Here is a 20,806-nt window from a genome sequence, read left to right as displayed (position 1 = left end):
ATTCACTGTGCAGAGCGACCCCACTGTAATTCACTGTGCGGAGTGACCCCGCTGTAATTCACTGTGCTGAGTGACCCCGCTGTAATTCACTGTGCAGTGACCCCGCTGTAATTCACTGTGCAGAGTGACCCCACTGTAATTCACTGTGCGGAGTGACCCCGCTGTAATTCACTGTGCAGTGACCCTGCTGTAATTCACTGTGCAGAGTGACCCCACTGTAATTCACTGTGCAGTGACCCCACTGTAATTCACTGTGCACAGTGACCCCGCTGTAATTCACGGCGCAGGGTGACCCCGCTGTAATTCACTTTGCGGAGTGACCCCGCTGTAATTCACTGTGCTGAGTGACCCCGCTGTAATTCACTGTGCAGTGACCCCGCTGTAATTCACTGTGCAGAGTGACCCCACTGTAATTCACTGTGCAGTGACCCCACTGTAATTCACGGCGCAGGGTGACCCCGCTGTAATTCACTTTGCGGAGTGACCCCACTGTAATTCACTGCGCAGAGTGACCCCGCTGTAATTCACTGTGCAGAGTGACCCCACTGTAATTCACTGTGCAGAGTGACCCCACTGTAATTCACTGTGCTGAGTGACCCCGCTGTAATTCACTGTGCAGAGTGACCCCGCTGTAATTCACTGTGCTGAGTGACCCCGCTGTAATTCACTGTGCAGTGACCCCGCTGTAATTCACTGTGCAGAGTGACCCCACTGTAATTCACTGTGCGGAGTGACCCCGCTGTAATTCACTGTGCAGTGACCCCACTGTAATTCACTATGCAGTGACCCCACTGTAATTCACTGTGCAGTGACCCCGCTGTAATTCACTGTGCAGAGTGACCCCACTGTAATTCACTGTGCAGAGTGACCCCACTGTAATTCACTGTGCGGAGTGACCCCGCTGTAATTCACTGTGCTGAGTGACCCCGCTGTAATTCACTGTGCAGTGACCCCGCTGTAATTCACTGTGCAGAGTGACCCCACTGTAATTCACTGTGCGGAGTGACCCCGCTGTAATTCACTGTGCAGTGACCCCACTGTAATTCACTGTGCAGAGTGACCCCGCTGTAATTCACTGTGCTGAGTGACCCCGCTGTAATTCACTGTGCAGTGACCCCGCTGTAATTCACTGTGCAGAGTGACCCCACTGTAATTCACTGTGCGGAGTGACCCCGCTGTAATTCACTGTGCAGTGACCCCACTGTAATTCACTATGCAGTGACCCCACTGTAATTCACTGTGCAGTGACCCCGCTGTAATTCACTGTGCAGAGTGACCCCACTGTAATTCACTGTGCAGAGTGACCCCGCTGTAATTCACTGTGCGGAGTGACCCCACAGTAATTCACTGTGCAGTGACCCCGTTGTAATTCACTGTGCAGTGACCCCGTTGTAATTCACTTTGCGGAGTGACCCCGCTGTAATTCACTGTGCGGAGTGACCCCGCTGTAATTCACTGTGCAGTGACCCCGCTGTAATTCACTGTGCAGAGTGACCCCACTGTAATTCACTGTGCAGTGACCCCACTGTAATTCACGGCGCAGGGTGACCCCGCTGTAATTCACTTTGCGGAGTGACCCCACTGTAATTCACTGCGCAGAGTGACCCCGCTGTAATTCACTGTGCAGAGTGACCCCACTGTAATTCACTGTGCAGAGTGACCCCACTGTAATTCACTGTGCTGAGTGACCCCGCTGTAATTCACTGTGCAGAGTGACCCCGCTGTAATTCACTGTGCTGAGTGACCCCGCTGTAATTCACTGTGCAGTGACCCCGCTGTAATTCACTGTGCAGAGTGACCCCACTGTAATTCACTGTGCGGAGTGACCCCGCTGTAATTCACTGTGCAGTGACCCCACTGTAATTCACTATGCAGTGACCCCACTGTAATTCACTGTGCAGTGACCCCGCTGTAATTCACTGTGCAGAGTGACCCCACTGTAATTCACTGTGCAGAGTGACCCCACTGTAATTCACTGTGCGGAGTGACCCCGCTGTAATTCACTGTGCTGAGTGACCCCGCTGTAATTCACTGTGCAGTGACCCCGCTGTAATTCACTGTGCAGAGTGACCCCACTGTAATTCACTGTGCGGAGTGACCCCGCTGTAATTCACTGTGCAGTGACCCCACTGTAATTCACTGTGCAGAGTGACCCCGCTGTAATTCACTGTGCTGAGTGACCCCGCTGTAATTCACTGTGCAGTGACCCCGCTGTAATTCACTGTGCAGAGTGACCCCACTGTAATTCACTGTGCGGAGTGACCCCGCTGTAATTCACTGTGCAGTGACCCCACTGTAATTCACTATGCAGTGACCCCACTGTAATTCACTGTGCAGTGACCCCGCTGTAATTCACTGTGCAGAGTGACCCCACTGTAATTCACTGTGCAGAGTGACCCCGCTGTAATTCACTGTGCGGAGTGACCCCACAGTAATTCACTGTGCAGTGACCCCGTTGTAATTCACGGCGCAGGGTGACCCCGCTGTAATTCACTTTGCGGAGTGACCCCGCTGTAATTCACTGTGCGGAGTGACCCCGCTGTAATTCACTGTGCAGTGACCCCGTTGTAATTCACGGCGCAGGGTGACCCCGCTGTAATTCACTGTGCAGTGACCACACTGTAATTCACTGTGCGGTGACCCCGCTGTAATTCACTGTGCGGCGTGACCCCGCTGTAATTCACTGTGCGGAGTGACCCCGCTGTAATTCACTGTGCAGAGTGACCCCACTGTAATGCACTGTGCAGAGTGACCCCGCTGTAATGCACTGTGCAGAGTGACCCCACTGTAATTCACTGTGCAGTGACCCCGCTGTAATTCACTGTGCAGAGTGACCCCACTGTAATTCACTGTGCAGAGTGACCCCACTGTAATTCACTGTGCAGAGTGACCCCAGTGTAATTCACTGTGCAGAGTGACCCCACTGTAATTCACTGTGTTGAGTGACCCCACTGTAATTCACTGTGCAGAGTGACCCCACTGTAATTCACTGTGCAGAGTGACCCCACTGTAATTCACTGTGCAGAGTGACCCCGCTGTAATTCACTGTGCAGTGACCCCACTGTAATTCACTGTGCGGAGTGACCCCACTGTAATTCACTGTGCGGTGACCCCACTGTAATTCACTGTGCGGTGACCCCACTGTAATTCACTGTGCGGTGACCCCACTGTAATTCTCTGTGCGGAGTGACCCCACTGTAATTCACTGTGCAGAGTGACCCCGCTGTAATGCACTGTGCGGAGTGACCCCGCTGTAATTAACTGCGCAGAGTGACCCCGCTGTAATTCACTGCGCAGAGTGACCCCGCTGTAATTCACTGTGCAGAGTGACCCCACTGTAATTCACTGTGCGGAGTGACCCCGCTGTAATTCACTGTGCGGTGACCCCACTGTAATTCACTGTGCGGTGACCCCACTGTAATTCACTGTGCGGTGACCCCACTGTAATTCACTGTGCGGAGTGACCCCACTGTCATTCACTGTGCGGAGTGACCCCACTGTAATTCACTGTGCAGAGTGACCCCGCTGTAATGCAGTGTGCGGAGTGACCCCGCTGTAATTAACTGCGCAGAGTGACCCCGCTGTAATTCACTGCGCAGAGTGACCCCGCTGTAATTCACTGTGCAGAGTGACCCCACTGTAATTCACTGTGCGGAGTGACCCCGCTGTAATTCACTGTGCAGAGTGTCCCCACTGTAATTCACTGTGCGGAGTGACCCCACTGTAATTCACTGTGCAGAGTGACCCCACTGTAATTCACTGTGCGGTGACCCCACTGTAATTCACTGTGCGGAGTGACCCCGCTGTAATTCACTGTGCAGAGTGACCCCACTGTAATTCACTGTGCGGAGTGACCCCACTGTAATTCACTGTGCAGAGTGACACCACTGTAATTCACTGTGCAGAGTGACCCCACTGTAATTCACTGTGCGGAGTGACCCCGCTGTAATTCACTGTGCAGAGTGACCCCACTGTAATTCACTGTGCGGAGTGACCCCACTGTAATTCACTGTGCAGAGTGACACCACTGTAATTCACTGTGCAGAGTGACCCCACTGTAATTCACTGTGCAGAGTGACACCACTGTAATTCACTGTGCAGAGTGACCCCACTGTAATTCACTGTGCAGAGTGACCCCACTGTAATTCACTGTGCGGTGACCCCACTGTAATTCACTGTGCGGAGTGACCCCACTGTCATTCACTGTGCGGAGTGACCCCACTGTAATTCACTGTGCAGAGTGACCCCGCTGTAATGCACTGTGCGGAGTGACCCCGCTGTAATTCACTGTGCAGAGTGACCCCACTGTAATGCACTGTGCGGAGTGACCCCGCTGTAATTCACTGTGCAGAGTGACCCCGCTGTAATGCACTGTGCGGAGTGACCCCGCTGTAATTCACTGTGCAGAGTGATCCCACTGTCATTCACTGTGCGGAGTGACCCCACTGTAATTCACTGTGCAGAGTGACCCCGCTGTAATTCACTGCGCAGAGTGACCCCGCTGTAATTCACTGTGCAGAGTGACTTCACTGTGCGGAGTGACCCCACTGTCATTCACTGTGCGGAGTGACCCCACTGTAATTCACTGTGCAGAGTGACCCCGCTGTAATTCACTGTGCAGAGTGACCCCACTGTAATTCACTGTGCGGAGTGACCCCACTGTAATTCACTGTGCAGAGTGACCCCACTGTAATTCACTGTGCAGAGCGACCCCACTGTAATTCACTGTGCGGAGTGACCCCGCTGTAATTCACTGTGCTGAGTGACCCCGCTGTAATTCACTGTGCAGTGACCCCGCTGTAATTCACTGTGCAGAGTGACCCCGCTGTAATTCACTGTGCAGTGACCCTGCTGTAATTCACTGTGCAGAGTGTCCCCACTGTAATTCACTGTGCAGAGTGACCCCGCTGTAATTCACTGTGCCGAGTGACCCCGCTGTAATTCACCATGCAGTGACCACACTGTAATTCACTGTGCAGTGACCCCGCTGTAATTCACGGCGCAGGGTGACCCCGCTGTAATTCACTTTGCGGAGTGACCCCGCTGTAATTCACTGTGCAGAGCGACCCCGCTGTAATTCACTGTGCGGAGTGACCCCGCTGTAATTCACTGTGCGGAGTGACCCCGCTGTAATTCACTGTGCAGAGTGACCCCGCTGTAATTCACTGTGCAGTGACCCCGCTGTACTTCACTGTGCAGTGACCCCACTGTTATTCACTGTGCAGTGACCCCGTTGTAATTCACGGCGCAGGGTGACCCCGCTGTAATTCACTTTGCGGAGTGACCCCGCTGTAATTCACTGTGCTGAGTGACCCCGCTGTAATTCACTGTGCAGTGACCCCGCTGTAATTCACTGTGCAGAGTGACCCCACTGTAATTCACTGTGCGGAGTGACCCCGCTGTAATACACTGTGCAGTGACCCCACTGTAATTCACTGTGCAGTGACCCCGCTGTAATTCACTGTGCAGAGTGACCCCACTGTAATTCACTGTGCAGAGTGACCCCGCTGTAATTCACTGTGCAGAGTGACGCCACTGTAATGCACTGCGCAGAGTGACCGCACTGTATTCACTTTGCAGAGTGACCCCACTGTAATTCACTGTGCTGAGTGACCCCACAGTAATTCACTGTGCAGTGACCCCGTTGTAATTCACGGCGCAGGGTGACCCCGCTGTAATTCACTTTGCGGAGTGACCCCGCTGTAATTCACTGTGCGGAGTGACCCCGCTGTAATTCACTGTGCAGTGACCCCGTTGTAATTCACGGCGCAGGGTGACCCCGCTGTAATTCACTGTGCAGTGACCACACTGTAATTCACTGTGCGGTGACCCCGCTGTAATTCACTGTGCGGCGTGACCCCGCTGTAATTCACTGTGCGGAGTGACCCCGCTGTAATTCACTGTGCAGAGTGACCCCACTGTAATGCACTGTGCAGAGTGACCCCGCTGTAATGCACTGTGCAGAGTGACCCCACTGTAATTCACTGTGCAGTGACCCCGCTGTAATTCACTGTGCAGAGTGACCCCACTGTAATTCACTGTGCAGAGTGACCCCACTGTAATTCACTGTGCAGAGTGACCCCAGTGTAATTCACTGTGCAGAGTGACCCCACTGTAATTCACTGTGTTGAGTGACCCCACTGTAATTCACTGTGCAGAGTGACCCCACTGTAATTCACTGTGCAGAGTGACCCCACTGTAATTCACTGTGCAGAGTGACCCCGCTGTAATTCACTGTGCAGTGACCCCACTGTAATTCACTGTGCGGAGTGACCCCACTGTAATTCACTGTGCGGTGACCCCACTGTAATTCACTGTGCGGTGACCCCACTGTAATTCACTGTGCGGTGACCCCACTGTAATTCTCTGTGCGGAGTGACCCCACTGTAATTCACTGTGCAGAGTGACCCCGCTGTAATGCACTGTGCGGAGTGACCCCGCTGTAATTAACTGCGCAGAGTGACCCCGCTGTAATTCACTGCGCAGAGTGACCCCGCTGTAATTCACTGTGCAGAGTGACCCCACTGTAATTCACTGTGCGGAGTGACCCCGCTGTAATTCACTGTGCAGAGTGACCCCACTGTAATTCACTGTGCAGAGTGACCCCACTGTAATTCACTGTGCAGAGAGACCCCACTGTAATTCACTGTGCGGAGTGACCCCGCTGTAATTCACTGTGCAGAGCGACCCCGCTGTAATTCACTGTGCAGAGTGACCCCGCTGTAATTCACTTTGCGGAGTGACCCCGCTGTAATTCACTGTGCGGAGTGACCCCGCTGTAATTCACTGTGCGGTGACCCCACTGTAATTCACTGTGCGGTGACCCCACTGTAATTCACTGTGCGGTGACCCCACTGTAATTCACTGTGCGGAGTGACCCCACTGTCATTCACTGTGCGGAGTGACCCCACTGTAATTCACTGTGCAGAGTGACCCCGCTGTAATGCAGTGTGCGGAGTGACCCCGCTGTAATTAACTGCGCAGAGTGACCCCGCTGTAATTCACTGCGCAGAGTGACCCCGCTGTAATTCACTGTGCAGAGTGACCCCACTGTAATTCACTGTGCAGTGACCCCACTGTAATTCACTGTGCAGAGTGACCCCACTGTAATTCACTGTGCAGAGTGACCCCACTGTAATTCACGGCGCAGGGTGACCCCGCTGTAATTCACTGTGCAGAGTGACCCCACTGTAATTCACTGTGCAGAGCGACCCCGCTGTAATTCACTGTGCAGAGTGACCCCGCTGTAATTCACTGTGCGGAGTGACCCCACTGTAATTCACTGTGCAGAGTGACCCCGCTGTAATTCACTGTGCAGAGTGACCCCACTGTAATTAACTGTGCAGAGTGACCCCGCTGTAATTCACTGTGCAGAGTGACCCCACTGTAATTCACTGTGCAGAGTGACCCCACTGTAATTCAATGTGCAGAGTGACCCCACTGTAATTCACTGTGCAGAGTGACCCCGCTGTAATTCACTGTGCAGAGTGACCCCACTGTAATTCACTGTGCAGAGTAACCCCGCTGTAATTCACTGTGCAGAGTGACCCCACTGTAATTCACTGTGCAGAGTAACCCCGCTGTAATTCACTGTGCAGAGTGACCCCGCTGTAATTCACTGTGCGGAGTGACCCCACTGTAATTCACTGTGCGGAGTGACCCCGCTGTAATTCACTGTGCAGAGTGACCCCGCTGTAATTCACTGTGCAGAGTGATCCCGCTGTAATTCACTGTGCAGAGTGACCCCGCTGTAATTCACTGCGCAGTGACCCCACTGTAATTCACTGTGCAGAGTGACCCCGCTGTAATTCACTGTGCAGAGTGACCCCACTGTAATTCACTGTGCAGAGTGACACCACTGTAATTCACTGTGCAGAGTGACCCCACTGTAATTCACTGCGCAGTGACCCCACTGTAATTCACTGTGCAGAGTGACCCCGCTGTAATTCACTGTGCAGAGTGACACCACTGTAATTCACTGTGCAGAGTGACCCCACTGTAATTCACTGTGCAGAGTGACCCCACTGTAATTCACTGTGCAGAGTGACCCCACTGTAATTCACTGTGCAGAGTAACCCCGCTGTAATTCACTGTGCAGAGTGACCCCACTGTAATTCACTGTGCAGAGTGACCCCGCTGTAATTCACTGTGCAGAGTGACCCCACTGTAATTCAATGTGCAGAGTGACCCCGCTGTAATTCACTGTGCAGAGTGACCCCACTGTAATTCACTGTGCAGAGTGACCCCGCTGTAATTCACTGTGCAGAGTGACCCCACTGTAATTCACTGTGCAGAGTGACCCCGCTGTAATTCACTGTGCAGAGTGACCCCACTGTAATTCACTGTGCAGTGACCCCGCTGTAATTCACTGTGCAGAGTGACCCCACTGTAATTCACTGTGCAGAGTGACCCCACTGTAATTCACTGTGCAGAGTGACCCCAGTGTAATTCACTGTGCAGTGACCCCGCTGTAATTCACTGTGCAGAGTGACCCCACTGTAATTCACTGTGCAGAGTGACCCCACTGTAATTCACTGTGCAGAGTGATCCCACTGTAATTCACTGCGCAGAGTGACCCCACTGTAATTCACTGTGCAGTGACCCCGCTGTAATTCACTGTGCAGAGTGACCCCACTGTAATTCACTGTGCAGAGTGATCCCACTGTAATTCACTGTGCAGTGACCCCACTGTAATTCACTGTGCAGAGTGACCCCGCTGTAATTCACTGTGCAGAGTGACCCCGCTGTAATTCACTGTGCAGAGTGATCCCACTGTAATTCACTGCGCAGAGTGACCCCACTGTAATTCACTGTGCAGTGACCCCGCTGTAATTCACTGTGCAGAGTGACCCCACTGTAATTCACTGTGCAGAGTGATCCCACTGTAATTCACTGTGCAGTGACCCCACTGTAATTCACTGTGCAGAGTGACCCCGCTGTAATTCACTGTGCAGAGTGACCCCGCTGTAATTCACTGTGCAGAGTGATCCCACTGTAATTCACTGCGCAGAGTGACCCCACTGTAATTCACTGTGCAGTGACCCCGCTGTAATTCACTGTGCAGAGTGACCCCACTGTAATTCACTGTGCAGAGTGACCCCACTGTAATTCACTGTGCAGAGTGACCCCAGTGTAATTCACTGTGCAGAGTGACCCCACTGTAATTCACTGTGTTGAGTGACCCCACTGTAATTCACTGTGTTGAGTGACCCCACTGTAATTCACTGTGCAGAGTGACCCCGCTGTAATTCACTGTGCAGAGCGACCCCGCTGTAATTCACTGTGCAGAGTGACCCCGCTGTAATTCACTGTGCAGAGTGACCCCACTGTAATTCACTGTGCAGTGACCCCACTGTTATCAGTTCCTTCACCATTTGTATTTTGTGGAAGTGATAGTTTAGTGATTTTGAATAAAGATTGAAGCTGCATTGATCCATTTCCAGGTTGTCTTCTGCAGGGATTCTGTTTGTCGATGTGGGTACGAGTGCTGCTTCCTTGACCAGAATGTGTGTTGCCTGGGCCAGCATGGCAAGGTGAATACTGATCCTCCATCACCGAGCCAGCATGGGGCTATCTAAATGTGGATCATTCCCTCTTGCTATTGGTGTGAAGGAATTCTAATTCTGATCAGCCTGACTGAGTTAATTTTACATTTTATTTTAATGCACATTAATAAAGTGAGCGAATGTGACCAATAACAATTAGTCCTGTCAATTCTCAGCATCGGGAGGTGTCCCTCGGTAAACAGTCCTACCTTTAAATCAGAAACGATCCATCGAGGGCCATGGGGGTCTCTCGATTGGCAAGGGATAATTGTTCCGAATGTTCAACAATCAGTTCACTTTCGATTGAAACTGTTACAGGAGGAGGTTTTATCCACAGGCGGATGTTCTGTACAGTTTATTACAGCTCCTGTAATTAACCTTTGTTTAAATGCATCATTCTTTGTCAAAGAAAGGTCTGACAGGGGAGAGATCGTCAGACACGAGGGCCGGGAGCTACTTCCAGCTCCAATTAAACTGTCTGTAAAACAAGACAAAGGCAGGGGTCAGTTACACATATAACATAACGCTCTGGTACTGCACTGTGTGATATAACATTACACTCTGGTACCGCACTGTGTGATATAACATAACGCTCTGGTACTGCACTGTGTGATATAACATTACACTCTGGTACTGCACTGTGTGATATAACATTACACTCTGGTACTGCACTGTGTGATTTAACATTACACTCTGGTACTGCACTGTGTGATATAACATTACACTCTGGTACTGCACTGTGTGATATAACATTACACTCTGGTACTGCACTGTGTGATTTAACATTACACTCTGGTACTGCACTGTGTGATATAACATTACACTCTGGTACCGCACTGTGTGATTTAACATTACACTCTGGTACTGCACTGTGTGATATAACATTACACTCTGGTACCGCACTGTGTGATGTAACATTACACTCTGGTACCGCACTGTGTGATATAACATTACACTCTGGTACCGCACTGTGTGATATAACATTACACACTCCTACCGCACTGTGTGATATAACATTACACTCTGGTACCGCACTGTGTGATATAACATTACACTCTGGTACCGCACTGTGTGATATAACATTACACACTCCTACCGCACTGTGTGTTATAACATTACACTCTGGTACCGCACTGTGTGATATAACATTACACTCTGGGTACTGCACTGTGTGATGTAACATTACACTCAGGTACTGCACTGTGTGATTTAACATTACACTCTGGTACTGCACTGTGTGATATAACATTACACTCTGGTACTGCACTGTGTGATATAACATTACACTCTGGTACTGCACTGTGTGATTTAACATTACACTCTGGTACCGCACTGTGTGATATAACATTACACTCTGGTACTGCACTGTGTGATATAACATTACACTCTGGTACCGCACTGTGTGATATAACATTACACTCTGGTACCGCACTGTGTGATTTAACATTACACTCTGGTACTGCACTGTGTGATATAACATTACACTCTGGTACCGCACTGTGTGATGTAACATTACACTCTGGTACCGCACTGTGTGATATAACATTACACTATGGTACTGCACTGTGTGATATAACATTACACTCTGGTACCGCACTGTGTGATTTAACATTACACTCTGGTACTGCACTGTGTGATATAACATTACACTCCGGTACCGCACTGTGTGATATAACATTACACTCTGGTACCGCACTGTGTGATATAACATTACACTCTGGTACTGCACTGTGTGATGTAACATTACACTCTGGTACCACACTGTGTGATATAACATTACACTCTGGTACTGCACTGTGTGATATAACATTACACTCTGGTACTGCACTGTGTGATATAACATTACACTCTGGTACCGCACTGTGTGATGTAACATTACACTCTGGTACTGCACTGTGTGATATAACATTACACTCTGGTACTGCACTGTGTGATATAACATTACACTCTGGTACCGCACTGTGTGATATTACATTACACTCTGGTACCGCACTGTGTGATATAACATTACACTCTGGTCCGGCACTGTGTGATATAACATTACACTCTGGTACCGCACTGTGTGATATAACATTACACTCTGGTACCGCACTGTGTGATATAACATTACACTCTGGTACCGCACTGTGTGATATAACATTACACTCTGGTACCGCACTGTGTGATATAACATTACACTCTGGTACTGCCCTGTGTGATATAACATTACACTCTGGTACCGCACTGTGTGATATAACATTACACTCTGGTACCGCACTGTGTGATATAACATTACACTCTGGTACCGCACTGTGTGATATAACATTACACTCTGGTACCGCACTGTGTGATATAACATTACACTCTGGTACCACACTGTGTGATATAACATTACACTCTGGTACCGCAATGTGTGATATAACATTACACTCTGGTACCGCACTGTGTGATATAACATTACACTCTGGTACCGCACTGTGTGATATAACATTACACTCTGGTACCGAACTGTGTGATATAACATTACACTGTGGTACCGCACTGTGTGATATAACATTACACTCTGGTACCGCACTGTGTGATATAACATTACACTCTGGGACTGCACTGTGTGATATAACATTCCACACTGGTACCGCACTGTGTGATATAACATTACACTCTGGTACCGCACTGTGTGATATAACATTACACTCTGGTACCGCACTGTGTGATATAACATTACACTCTGGTACTGCCCTGTGTGATATAACATTACACTCTGGTACCGCACTGTGTGATATAACATTACACTCTGGTACCGCACTGTGTGATATAACATTACACTCTGGTACCGCACTGTGTGATATAACATTACACTCTGGTACTGCACTGTGTGATATAACATTACACTCTGGTACCGCTCTGAGTGATATAACATTACACTCTGGTACCGCACTGTGTGATATAACATTACACTCTGGTACCGCACTGTGTGATATAACATTACACTCTGGTACCGCACTGTGTGATATAACATTACACTCTGGTACCGCACTGTGTGATATCACATTACACTCTGGTACTGCACTGTGTGATATAACATTACACTCTGGTACCACACTGTGTGATATAACATTACACTCTGGTACCGCACTGTGTGATATAACATTACACTCTGGTACCGCACTGTGTGATATAACATTCCACACTGGTACCGCACTGTGTGATATAACATTACACTCTGGTACCGCACTGTGTGATATAACATTACACTCTGGTACCGCACTGTGTGATATAACATTACACTCTGGTACTGTGTAATGAGGTTTATTGCTGAACTCTGATAGTAAAGTACGTGATTTGATTTTGCTCCCTCATACTGTACCTTGTAACAATGCACAAAGCTAGATTCCCATTAAGCGATGTTGAGTGGCTCGTCTGACAGCTTTCAGTTTCACGTGCATTTCTATTCCTTGAACTGTAAGGATAGAGATGGGCAGAGAGTGAACATAGGTGGCGCTGTTTAGCGATTGCAGTGTGTTTGGACCGGATCCAGGCATGCTGGGTGAATCGTGGGAATGGGAAGAATCATTACTCATGCCGACGTTTCACCCGGCCCGTTCCCGAGTTCCGGATTAAGCCCAGAAATGGGGAGAATATCATTCACACTAATTTTCATTGGCGAGATTGAGGCGAATGCAGCGGACTCCCGAGAATGATGCGACTCCGCAGCAGGAAGTCACGCAGGCATCGTTTAGTTCTTTCTTTTGATGACACGATGCTGGTGCAATGGCTTCTGAGGGAAAAGTGAGGAGGTGAGTACCCATTTCCATTTACCGGCATGCAGCTCAGGAGCATCGGAACTGCTGCCCCAGTGCCCGTGGGGGGGGCGGGGGGGGGGGGGGGGGTGCTGGCACTCTGAGATCCACATGTCTTTGAGGACCACGAGAGGCTGGATAGGCTGGGATTTATTTTCACTGGAGCGTAGCAGGCTTAAGGGTGATCTTTTAGAGGTCTATAAAATAATGAGGAGCATCGATAAGGTCGATAGTCGACATCTTTTCCCAAAGGTAGAGTCTAGAACTAGAGGGCAGAGGTTTAAGGTGAGAGGAGAGAGATACAAGAGAGACCAGAGGGGAAATCGTTTCACACAGAGGGTGGTGAGTGTCTGGAATGAGCTGCCAGGGGCAGTGGTAGAGGCGGGTACAATTTTGTCTTTGGAAAAGCATTTAAACACATACATGGGCATAGAGGGAGAAGGCCAATGGCGGGCAATTGGGACTAGCTTAGGGAGAGAAACTGGGCGGCATGGACATTGGGCCGAAGGGCCTGTTTCCCTGCTGTAAACCTCTGTGACCATTCCAGTATGATGGGTTGGCTGATGGTGGATAAGGGATACCTGCTGGGGTCCTGGCTGATGCGGAGGCTTGAGAGCGAGCTGGAGACCCTGTCCAATGACACCCACGTTGCCACCCCTTGCTGTCCTTGAGCGGTGCACTGGACTACAGAAAGTATGGCTCCAAAAGCCTGGGCAACCCTGGCTGTGCCAAACAGTACAGCCCCAAGAGGGTCCCCTGCTTTGATGCAGCCTGCTGTGCCCCCCACAAACTGGCACAGCTGCAGGGTGACATGCTGGAGGAGGAGGGGCACGCGGCCTCGTCTGAAGAGGAGGAGGGACACGCGGTCTCGTCTGAGGAGGGACACGCGGTCTCGTCTGAGGAGGGACACGCAGCCTCGCCTGAGGGACAGGCGGCCTCATCTGAGGAGGAGGGAGGGACACGCGGCCTCGTCTGAGGAGGGAGGGACACGCGGCCTCGTCTGAGGAGGGAGGGACACGCGGTCTCGTCTGAGGAGGGACACGCAGCCTCGCCTGAGGGACAGGCGGCCTCATCTGAGGAGGAGGGAGGGACACGCGGCCTCGTCTGAGGAGGGAGGGACACGCGGCCTCGTCTGAGGAGGGAGGGACACGCGGCCTCGTCTGAGGAGGGGGAGGGACACGCAGCCTCGTCTGAGGAGGGACACGTGGTCTCGTCTGAGGAGGGACGCGTGGCCTCGCCTGAGGAGGAGGAGGGACACGCGGCCTCGTCTGAGGAGGGAGGGACACGCAGCCTCGTCTGAGGAGGGAGGGACACGCGGCCTCATCTGAGGAGGGTGAGGGACACGTGGCCTCGTCTGAGGAGGGTGAGGGACACGCGGCCTCGTCTGAGGAGGGTGAGGGACACGCGGCCTCGCCTGAGGAGGGGGAGGGACACGCGGCCTCGTCTGAGGAGGGACACGCGGCCTCGTCTGAGGAGGGAGGGACACGCGGTCTCGTCTGAGGAGGGACACGCGGCCTCGTCTGAGGAGGGGGAGGGACATGCGGCCTCGTCTGAGGAGGGGGAGGGACACGCGGCCTCGTCTGAGGAGGGAGGGACACGCGGTCTCGTCTGAGGAGGGAGGGACACGCGGCCTCGTCTGAGGAGGGAGGGACACGCGGCCTCGTCTGAGGAGGGAGGGACACGCGGCCTCGTCTGAGGAGGAGGAGGGACACGCGGCCTCGTCTGAGGAGGGACACGCGGCCTCGTCTGAGGAGGGACACGCGGCCTCGTCTGAGGAGGGGGAGGGACACGCAGCCTCGTCTGAGGAGGGAGGGACACGCGGCCTCGTCTGAGGAGGGAGGGACACGCGGCCTCGTCTGAGGAGGAGGAGGGACACGCGGCCTCGTCTGAGGAGGGACACGCGGCCTCGTCTGAGGAGGGACACGCGGCCTCGCCTGAGGAGGGACACGTGGTCTCGCCTGAGGAGGGACACGTGGTCTCGCCTGAGGAGGGACGCGCGGCCTCGCCTGAGGAGGGACACGTGGTCTCGCCTGAGGAGGAGGAGGGACACGCGGCCTCGTCTGAGGAGGGAGGGACACGCGGCCTCGTCTGAGGAGGGACACGCGGCCTCGTCTGAGGAGGGACGGACACGCGGCCTCGTCTGAGGCGGGAGGGACACGCTGCCTCGCCTGAGGAGGGACACGCAGCCTCGTCTGAGGAGGGAGGGACACGCAGCCTCGTCTGAGGAGGGAGGGACACGCGGCCTCGTCTGAGGAGGGACGCGCGGCCTCATCTGAGGAGGGTGAGGGACACGCGGCCTCGTCTGAGGAGGGTGAGGGACACGCGGCCTCGCCTGAGGAGGGGGAGGGACACGCGGCCTCGTCTGAGGAGGGTGAGGGACACGCGGCCTCGCCTGAGGAGGGGGAGGGACACGCGGCCTCGTCTGAGGAGGGACACGCGGCCTCGTCTGAGGAGGGAGGGACACGCGGTCTCGTCTGAGGAGGGACACGCGGCCTCGTCTGAGGAGGGGGAGGGACACGCGGCCTCGTCTGAGGAGGGGGAGGGACACGCGGCCTCGTCTGAGGAGGGAGGGACACGCGGCCTCGTCTGAGGAGGGAGGGACACGCGGTCTCGTCTGAGGAGGGAGGGACACGCGGCCTCGTCTGAGGAGGGAGGGACACGCGGCCTCGTCTGAGGAGGAGGAGGGACACGCGGCCTCGTCTGAGGAGGGACACGCAGCCTCGTCTGAGGAGGGACACGCGGCCTCGTCTGAGGAGGGAGGGACACGCGGCCTCGTCTGAGGAGGGAGGGACACGCGGCCTCGTCTGAGGAGGAGGAGGGACACGCGGCCTCGTCTGAGGAGGGACACGCGGCCTCGTCTGAGGAGGGACACGCGGCCTCGCCTGAGGAGGGACACGTGGTCTCGCCTGAGGAGGGACACGTGGTCTCGCCTGAGGAGGGACGCGCGGCCTCGCCTGAGGAGGGAGGGACACGCGGCCTCGTCTGAGGAGGGACCCGCGGCCTCGCCTGAGGAGGGACACGTGGTCTCGCCTGAGGAGGAGGAGGGACACGCGGCCTCGTCTGAGGAGGGAGGGACACGCGGCCTCGTCTGAGGAGGGACACGCGGCCTCGTCTGAGGAGGGACACGTGGTCTCGTCTGAGGAGGGGGAGGAGGGACACACAGCCTCGTCTGAGGAGGGGGAGGGACACGCAGCCTCGTCTGAAGAGGGAGGGACACGCAGCCTCGTCTGAGGAGGGACACGCAGCCTCGTCTGAGGAGGGAGGGACACGCAGCCTCGTCTGAGGAGGGGGAGGGACACGCAGCCTCGTCTGAGGAGGGACACGCAGCCTCGTCTGAGGAGGGGGGAGGGACACGCAGCCTCGTCTGAGGAGGGAGGGACACGCGGCCTCGCCTGAGGAGGGAGGGACACGCATCCTCGTCTGAGGGGGAGGGACACGCATCCTCGTCTGAGGAGGGGCACGTGGTCTCGTCTGAGGAGGGGGAGGGACGCGCGGTCTCGTCTGAGGAGGGAGGGACACGCGGCCTCGCCTGAGGAGGGAGGGACACGCATCCTCGTCTGAGGGGGAGGGACACGCATCCTCGTCTGAGGAGGGACACGCGGCCTCGTCTGAGGAGGGAGGGACACGCAGCCTCGTCTGAGGAGGGACACGTGGTCTCGTCTGAGGAGGGGGAGGGACATGCAGCCTCGTCTGAGGAGGGGGAGGGACACGCAGCCTCGTCTGAGGAGGGGGAGGGACATGTGGCTTCGTCTGAGGAGGGACACGCGGCCTCGTCTGAGGAGGGAGGGACACGCGGCCTCGTCTGAGGAGGGAGGGACACGCAGCCTCGTCTGAGGAGGGAGGGACACGCGGCCTCGCCTGAGGAGGAGGAGGGACACGCAGCCTCGTCTGAGGAGGGAGGGACACGCGGTCTCGTCTGAGGAGAGACACGGGGCCTCGCCTGAGGAGGGACGCGCGGCTTCATCTGAGGAGGAGGGACAAGTGGTCTCGTCTGAGGAGGGGGAGGAGGGACATGCGGTCTCGTCTGAGGAGGGACACGCAGCCTCGTCTGAGGAGGGAGGGACACGCAGCCTCGTCTGAGGAGGGGGAGGGACACGCGGCCTCGTCTGAGGAGGGACACGCAGCCTCGTCTGAGGAGGGACACGCAGCCTCGTCTGAGGAGGGACACGTGGTCTCGTCTGAGGTGGGACGCGCGGCCTCGCCTGAGGAGGGAGGGACACGCGGCCTCGTCTGAGGAGGGAGGGACACGCGGTCTCGTCTGAGGAGGGACACGCGGCCTCGTCTGAGGAGGGAGGGACACGCAGCCTCGTCTGAGGAGGGGGAGGGACACGCAGCCTCGTCTGAGAAGGGACACGCAGCCTCGTCTGAGGGAGGGACACGCAGCCTCGTCTGAGGAGGCCACGTGGTCTCGTCTGAGGAGGGGGAGGGACACGCAGCCTCGTCTGAGGAGGGGGAGGGACACGCAGCCTCGTCTGAGGAGGGACACGCGGCCTCGTCTGAGGAGGGAGGGACACGCGGCCTCGTCTGAGGAGGGGGAGGGACACGCGGCCTCGTCTGAGGAGGGAGGGACACGCGGCCTCGTCTGAGGAGGGACACGCGGCCTCGTCTGAGGAGGGAGGGACGCGCGGCTTCACCTGAAGAGGAGGGACACGTGGTCTCGTCTGAGGAGGGGGAGGAGGGGACACGCGGTCTCGTCTGAGGAGGGGGAGGGACACGCAGCCTCGCCTGAGGAGGGACACGCGGCTTCGCCTGAGGAGGAGGAGGGACACGCAGCCTCGTCTGAGGAGGGACACGTGGTCTCGTCTGAGGAGGGACGCGCGGCCTCGCCTGAGGAGGGAGGGACACGCGGTCTCGTCTGAGGAGGGACACGCGGCCTCGTCTGAGGAGGGAGGGACACGCGGCATCGTCTGAGGAGGGGGAGGGACACGCAGCCTCGTCTGAGGAGGGAGGGACACGCAGCCTCGTCTGAGGAGGGACACGTGGTCTCGTCTGAGGAGGGGGAGGGACACGCAGCCTCATCTGAGGAGGGGGGGACACGCAGCCTCGTCTGAGGAGGGGGGGACACGCAGCCTCGTCTGAGGAGGGGGAGGGACACGCAGCCTCATCTGAGGAGGGACGCGGGGCCTCGCCTGAGGAGGATGAGGGACACGCGGCCTCGTCTGAGGAGGGAGGGACACGCGGTCTCGTCTGAGGAGAGACGCGCGGCCTCGCCTGAGGAGGGACGCGCGGCTTCATCTGAGGAGGAGGGACACGCGGTCTCATCTGAGGAGGGAGGGACACGCAGCCTCGTCTGAGGAGGGGGATGGACACGCAGCCTCGTCTGAGGAGGGAGGGACACGCAGCCTCGTCTGAGGAGGGGCACGTGGTCTCGTCTGAGGAGGGGGACGAGGGACACGCGGTCTCGTCTGAGGAGGGAGGGACACGCAGCCTCGTCTGAGGAGGGAGGGACACGCAGCCTCGTCTGAGGAGGGACACGTGGTCTCGTCTGAGGAGGGGGAGGGACACGCAGCCTCGTCTGAGGAGGGAGGGACACGCAGCCTCGTCTGAGGAGGGACACGCAGCCTCGTCTGAGGAGGGGGAGGGACACGCAGCCTCGTCTGAGGAGGGGGAGGGACACGCAGCCTCGCCTGAGGAGAGACGCGCGGCCTCGCCTGAGGAGAGACGCGCGGCCTCGCCTGAGGAGGGACGCGCGGCTTCATCTGAGGAGGAGGGACACGTGGTCTCGTCTGAGGAGGGACGCGCAGCCTTGTCTGAGGAGGGACATGCGGCCTCGTCTGAGGAGGGACACGCGGCCTCGTCTGAGGAGGGGGAGGGACATGCTGCCTCGTCTGAGGAGGGACACGCAGCCTCGTCTGAGGAGGGAGGGACACGCAGCCTCGTCTGAGGAGGGACACGCGGCCTCGTCTGAGGAGGGAGGGACACGCGGCCTCGTCTGAGGAGGGGGAGGGACACGCAGCCTCGCCTGAGGAGGGACACGTGGTCTCGTCTGAGGAGGGACGCGCGGCCTCGCCTGAGGAGGAGGAGGAGGGACAGACACGCGGTCTCGTCTGAGGAGGGACACACGGTTTCGTCGGAGGAGGTGGGACGCGCGGCCTCGTCTGAGGAGGGACACGCGGTCTCGTCTGAGGAGGGACACGCGGCCTCGCCTGAGGAGGGACACATAGCTTCGTTGAGGAGGGGGAGGAGGACGCAGACCCGGAGGGGCTGGAGGATGAGGGACCGCTGGCAGCTCTGTCCAACATGTATGGAGGACTAGAGCGGCCCTCATCATCTCCAGGTTCTCCTCGGACAAGGCTGTGTCCGTCACCTCGGCCCTCTCCCCATTTCCTCCCCCCCACCCCCCCATTTCTTTCTCCTATCACACCCTCCCCGATCACCCTGTTCCCCACTCCAAGGGTCTGGGCGACATCCCTCCAGGGTGATGGGCCTGTGTTGGCACTGTCAGCGGGTCGCTACACGAGGCAGAAGAGAGATGATCACTCGCTGGGAGGAAAGCTCTGGTGCTCCTCAGGTTCTGCTCGAGTCTGACTCCTGCCTTTCTGCTCCCAGCCTGATCACACCCTTCCTCTGCCCGAGGTCTTGGACCACTGTGCCCGTGGAGCAGGGGTAGCGAAGGGGCACAGTGGGTGGGTCTGCAGGCAGGCATGTGGTGAAGATTAATGTGGCAGAGTGTGACATGCTTTAATAGTGAACATTTTAATGTGACAGATTTCCATTGCCCCCAGCTCTGGATAGTGACCTCACCAGTGCCCACTCAGTGCTCCTCATTCTTCTTGACCTTTCGTGGTCTACCTGCAGACAAGGGCACGAGGTGTCTGATCATCTGCTTTGAGTCACAGTCTCTGCATGCATTGGTTTTCTCTCATGCCTGGTCACCATTGCCCGTTACAGTAGATTTTGTTGTCTGGGTAAATAACTCCTTCTCTGTTGTGACTTTCTGATGGCCAGGGTTCGTATTTAGGTCTGCAAGTCGCTTCCTTGGCCTATTATCTGCGAGGATGGGGCATCCATTTCTAACTGTACCCTTCCTGCGATCAGATCGGGTGTACGTAGCCTTGCTCTATGACTTGGTGCCCAGACGATGCTGAACCCCTGGGTTCAGGAGCAGAGGGAGCTGTGTGTGGGTGTCTATGGATCATTGAAGGTGCCGGGACAGGTGGAGAGAGCAGTGAATAAAGTGTGGAATATTCTGGCCTTTATTAATAGGGACACAGAGTACAAGAGCCAGGAGGTCCTGCTGAACTTGTACAAGTCACTAGTTAGGCCCCAGCTGGAATATTGTGACCAGTTCTGGGTCACACAACAGGAAGGATGGGAACACATTGCAGAGAGAGCAGGAGAGGATTACAGGAACGGATCCAGGGATGAGAAACTTCAGTGATGTGGAGAGGTTGGGAATGTTCCCCTGGGAGAGAAGGCGACTGAGAGGGGATTTGATCGAGGTGTTTAAACCCATGAGGGGGCTGGGCAGAGTTGATGGGG

At 55.4% G+C, this 20,806-nt stretch overlaps 1 protein-coding gene across 1 annotated transcript in view; it reads right to left on the bottom strand.

The window, feature by feature from the left end:
- Window positions 1-9,865: 9,865 nt before the first annotated feature.
- Window positions 9,866-20,806, bottom strand: part of LOC140389184 (uncharacterized) — a 153,039-nt gene continuing 142,098 nt past the window's right edge. Inside the window, exons 10-11 of the mRNA XM_072473346.1 lie at window positions 12,892-12,984; window positions 9,866-10,023 (exon numbers count right to left, since the gene is read on the bottom strand). Coding sequence (XP_072329447.1) covers window positions 12,911-12,984 — 74 coding nt within the window. The 3' untranslated portion in view covers window positions 9,866-10,023; window positions 12,892-12,910. The remainder of the gene's footprint in view (window positions 10,024-12,891; window positions 12,985-20,806) is intronic.

The sequence above is a fragment of the Scyliorhinus torazame genome, chromosome 14, assembly GCF_047496885.1.
Source record: "Scyliorhinus torazame isolate Kashiwa2021f chromosome 14, sScyTor2.1, whole genome shotgun sequence".
Lineage (NCBI taxonomy): Eukaryota > Metazoa > Chordata > Chondrichthyes > Carcharhiniformes > Scyliorhinidae > Scyliorhinus > Scyliorhinus torazame.
The sequence above is the reverse complement of the archived record's forward strand: the minus strand, read 5'-3'. Positions and strand labels throughout refer to the sequence as shown.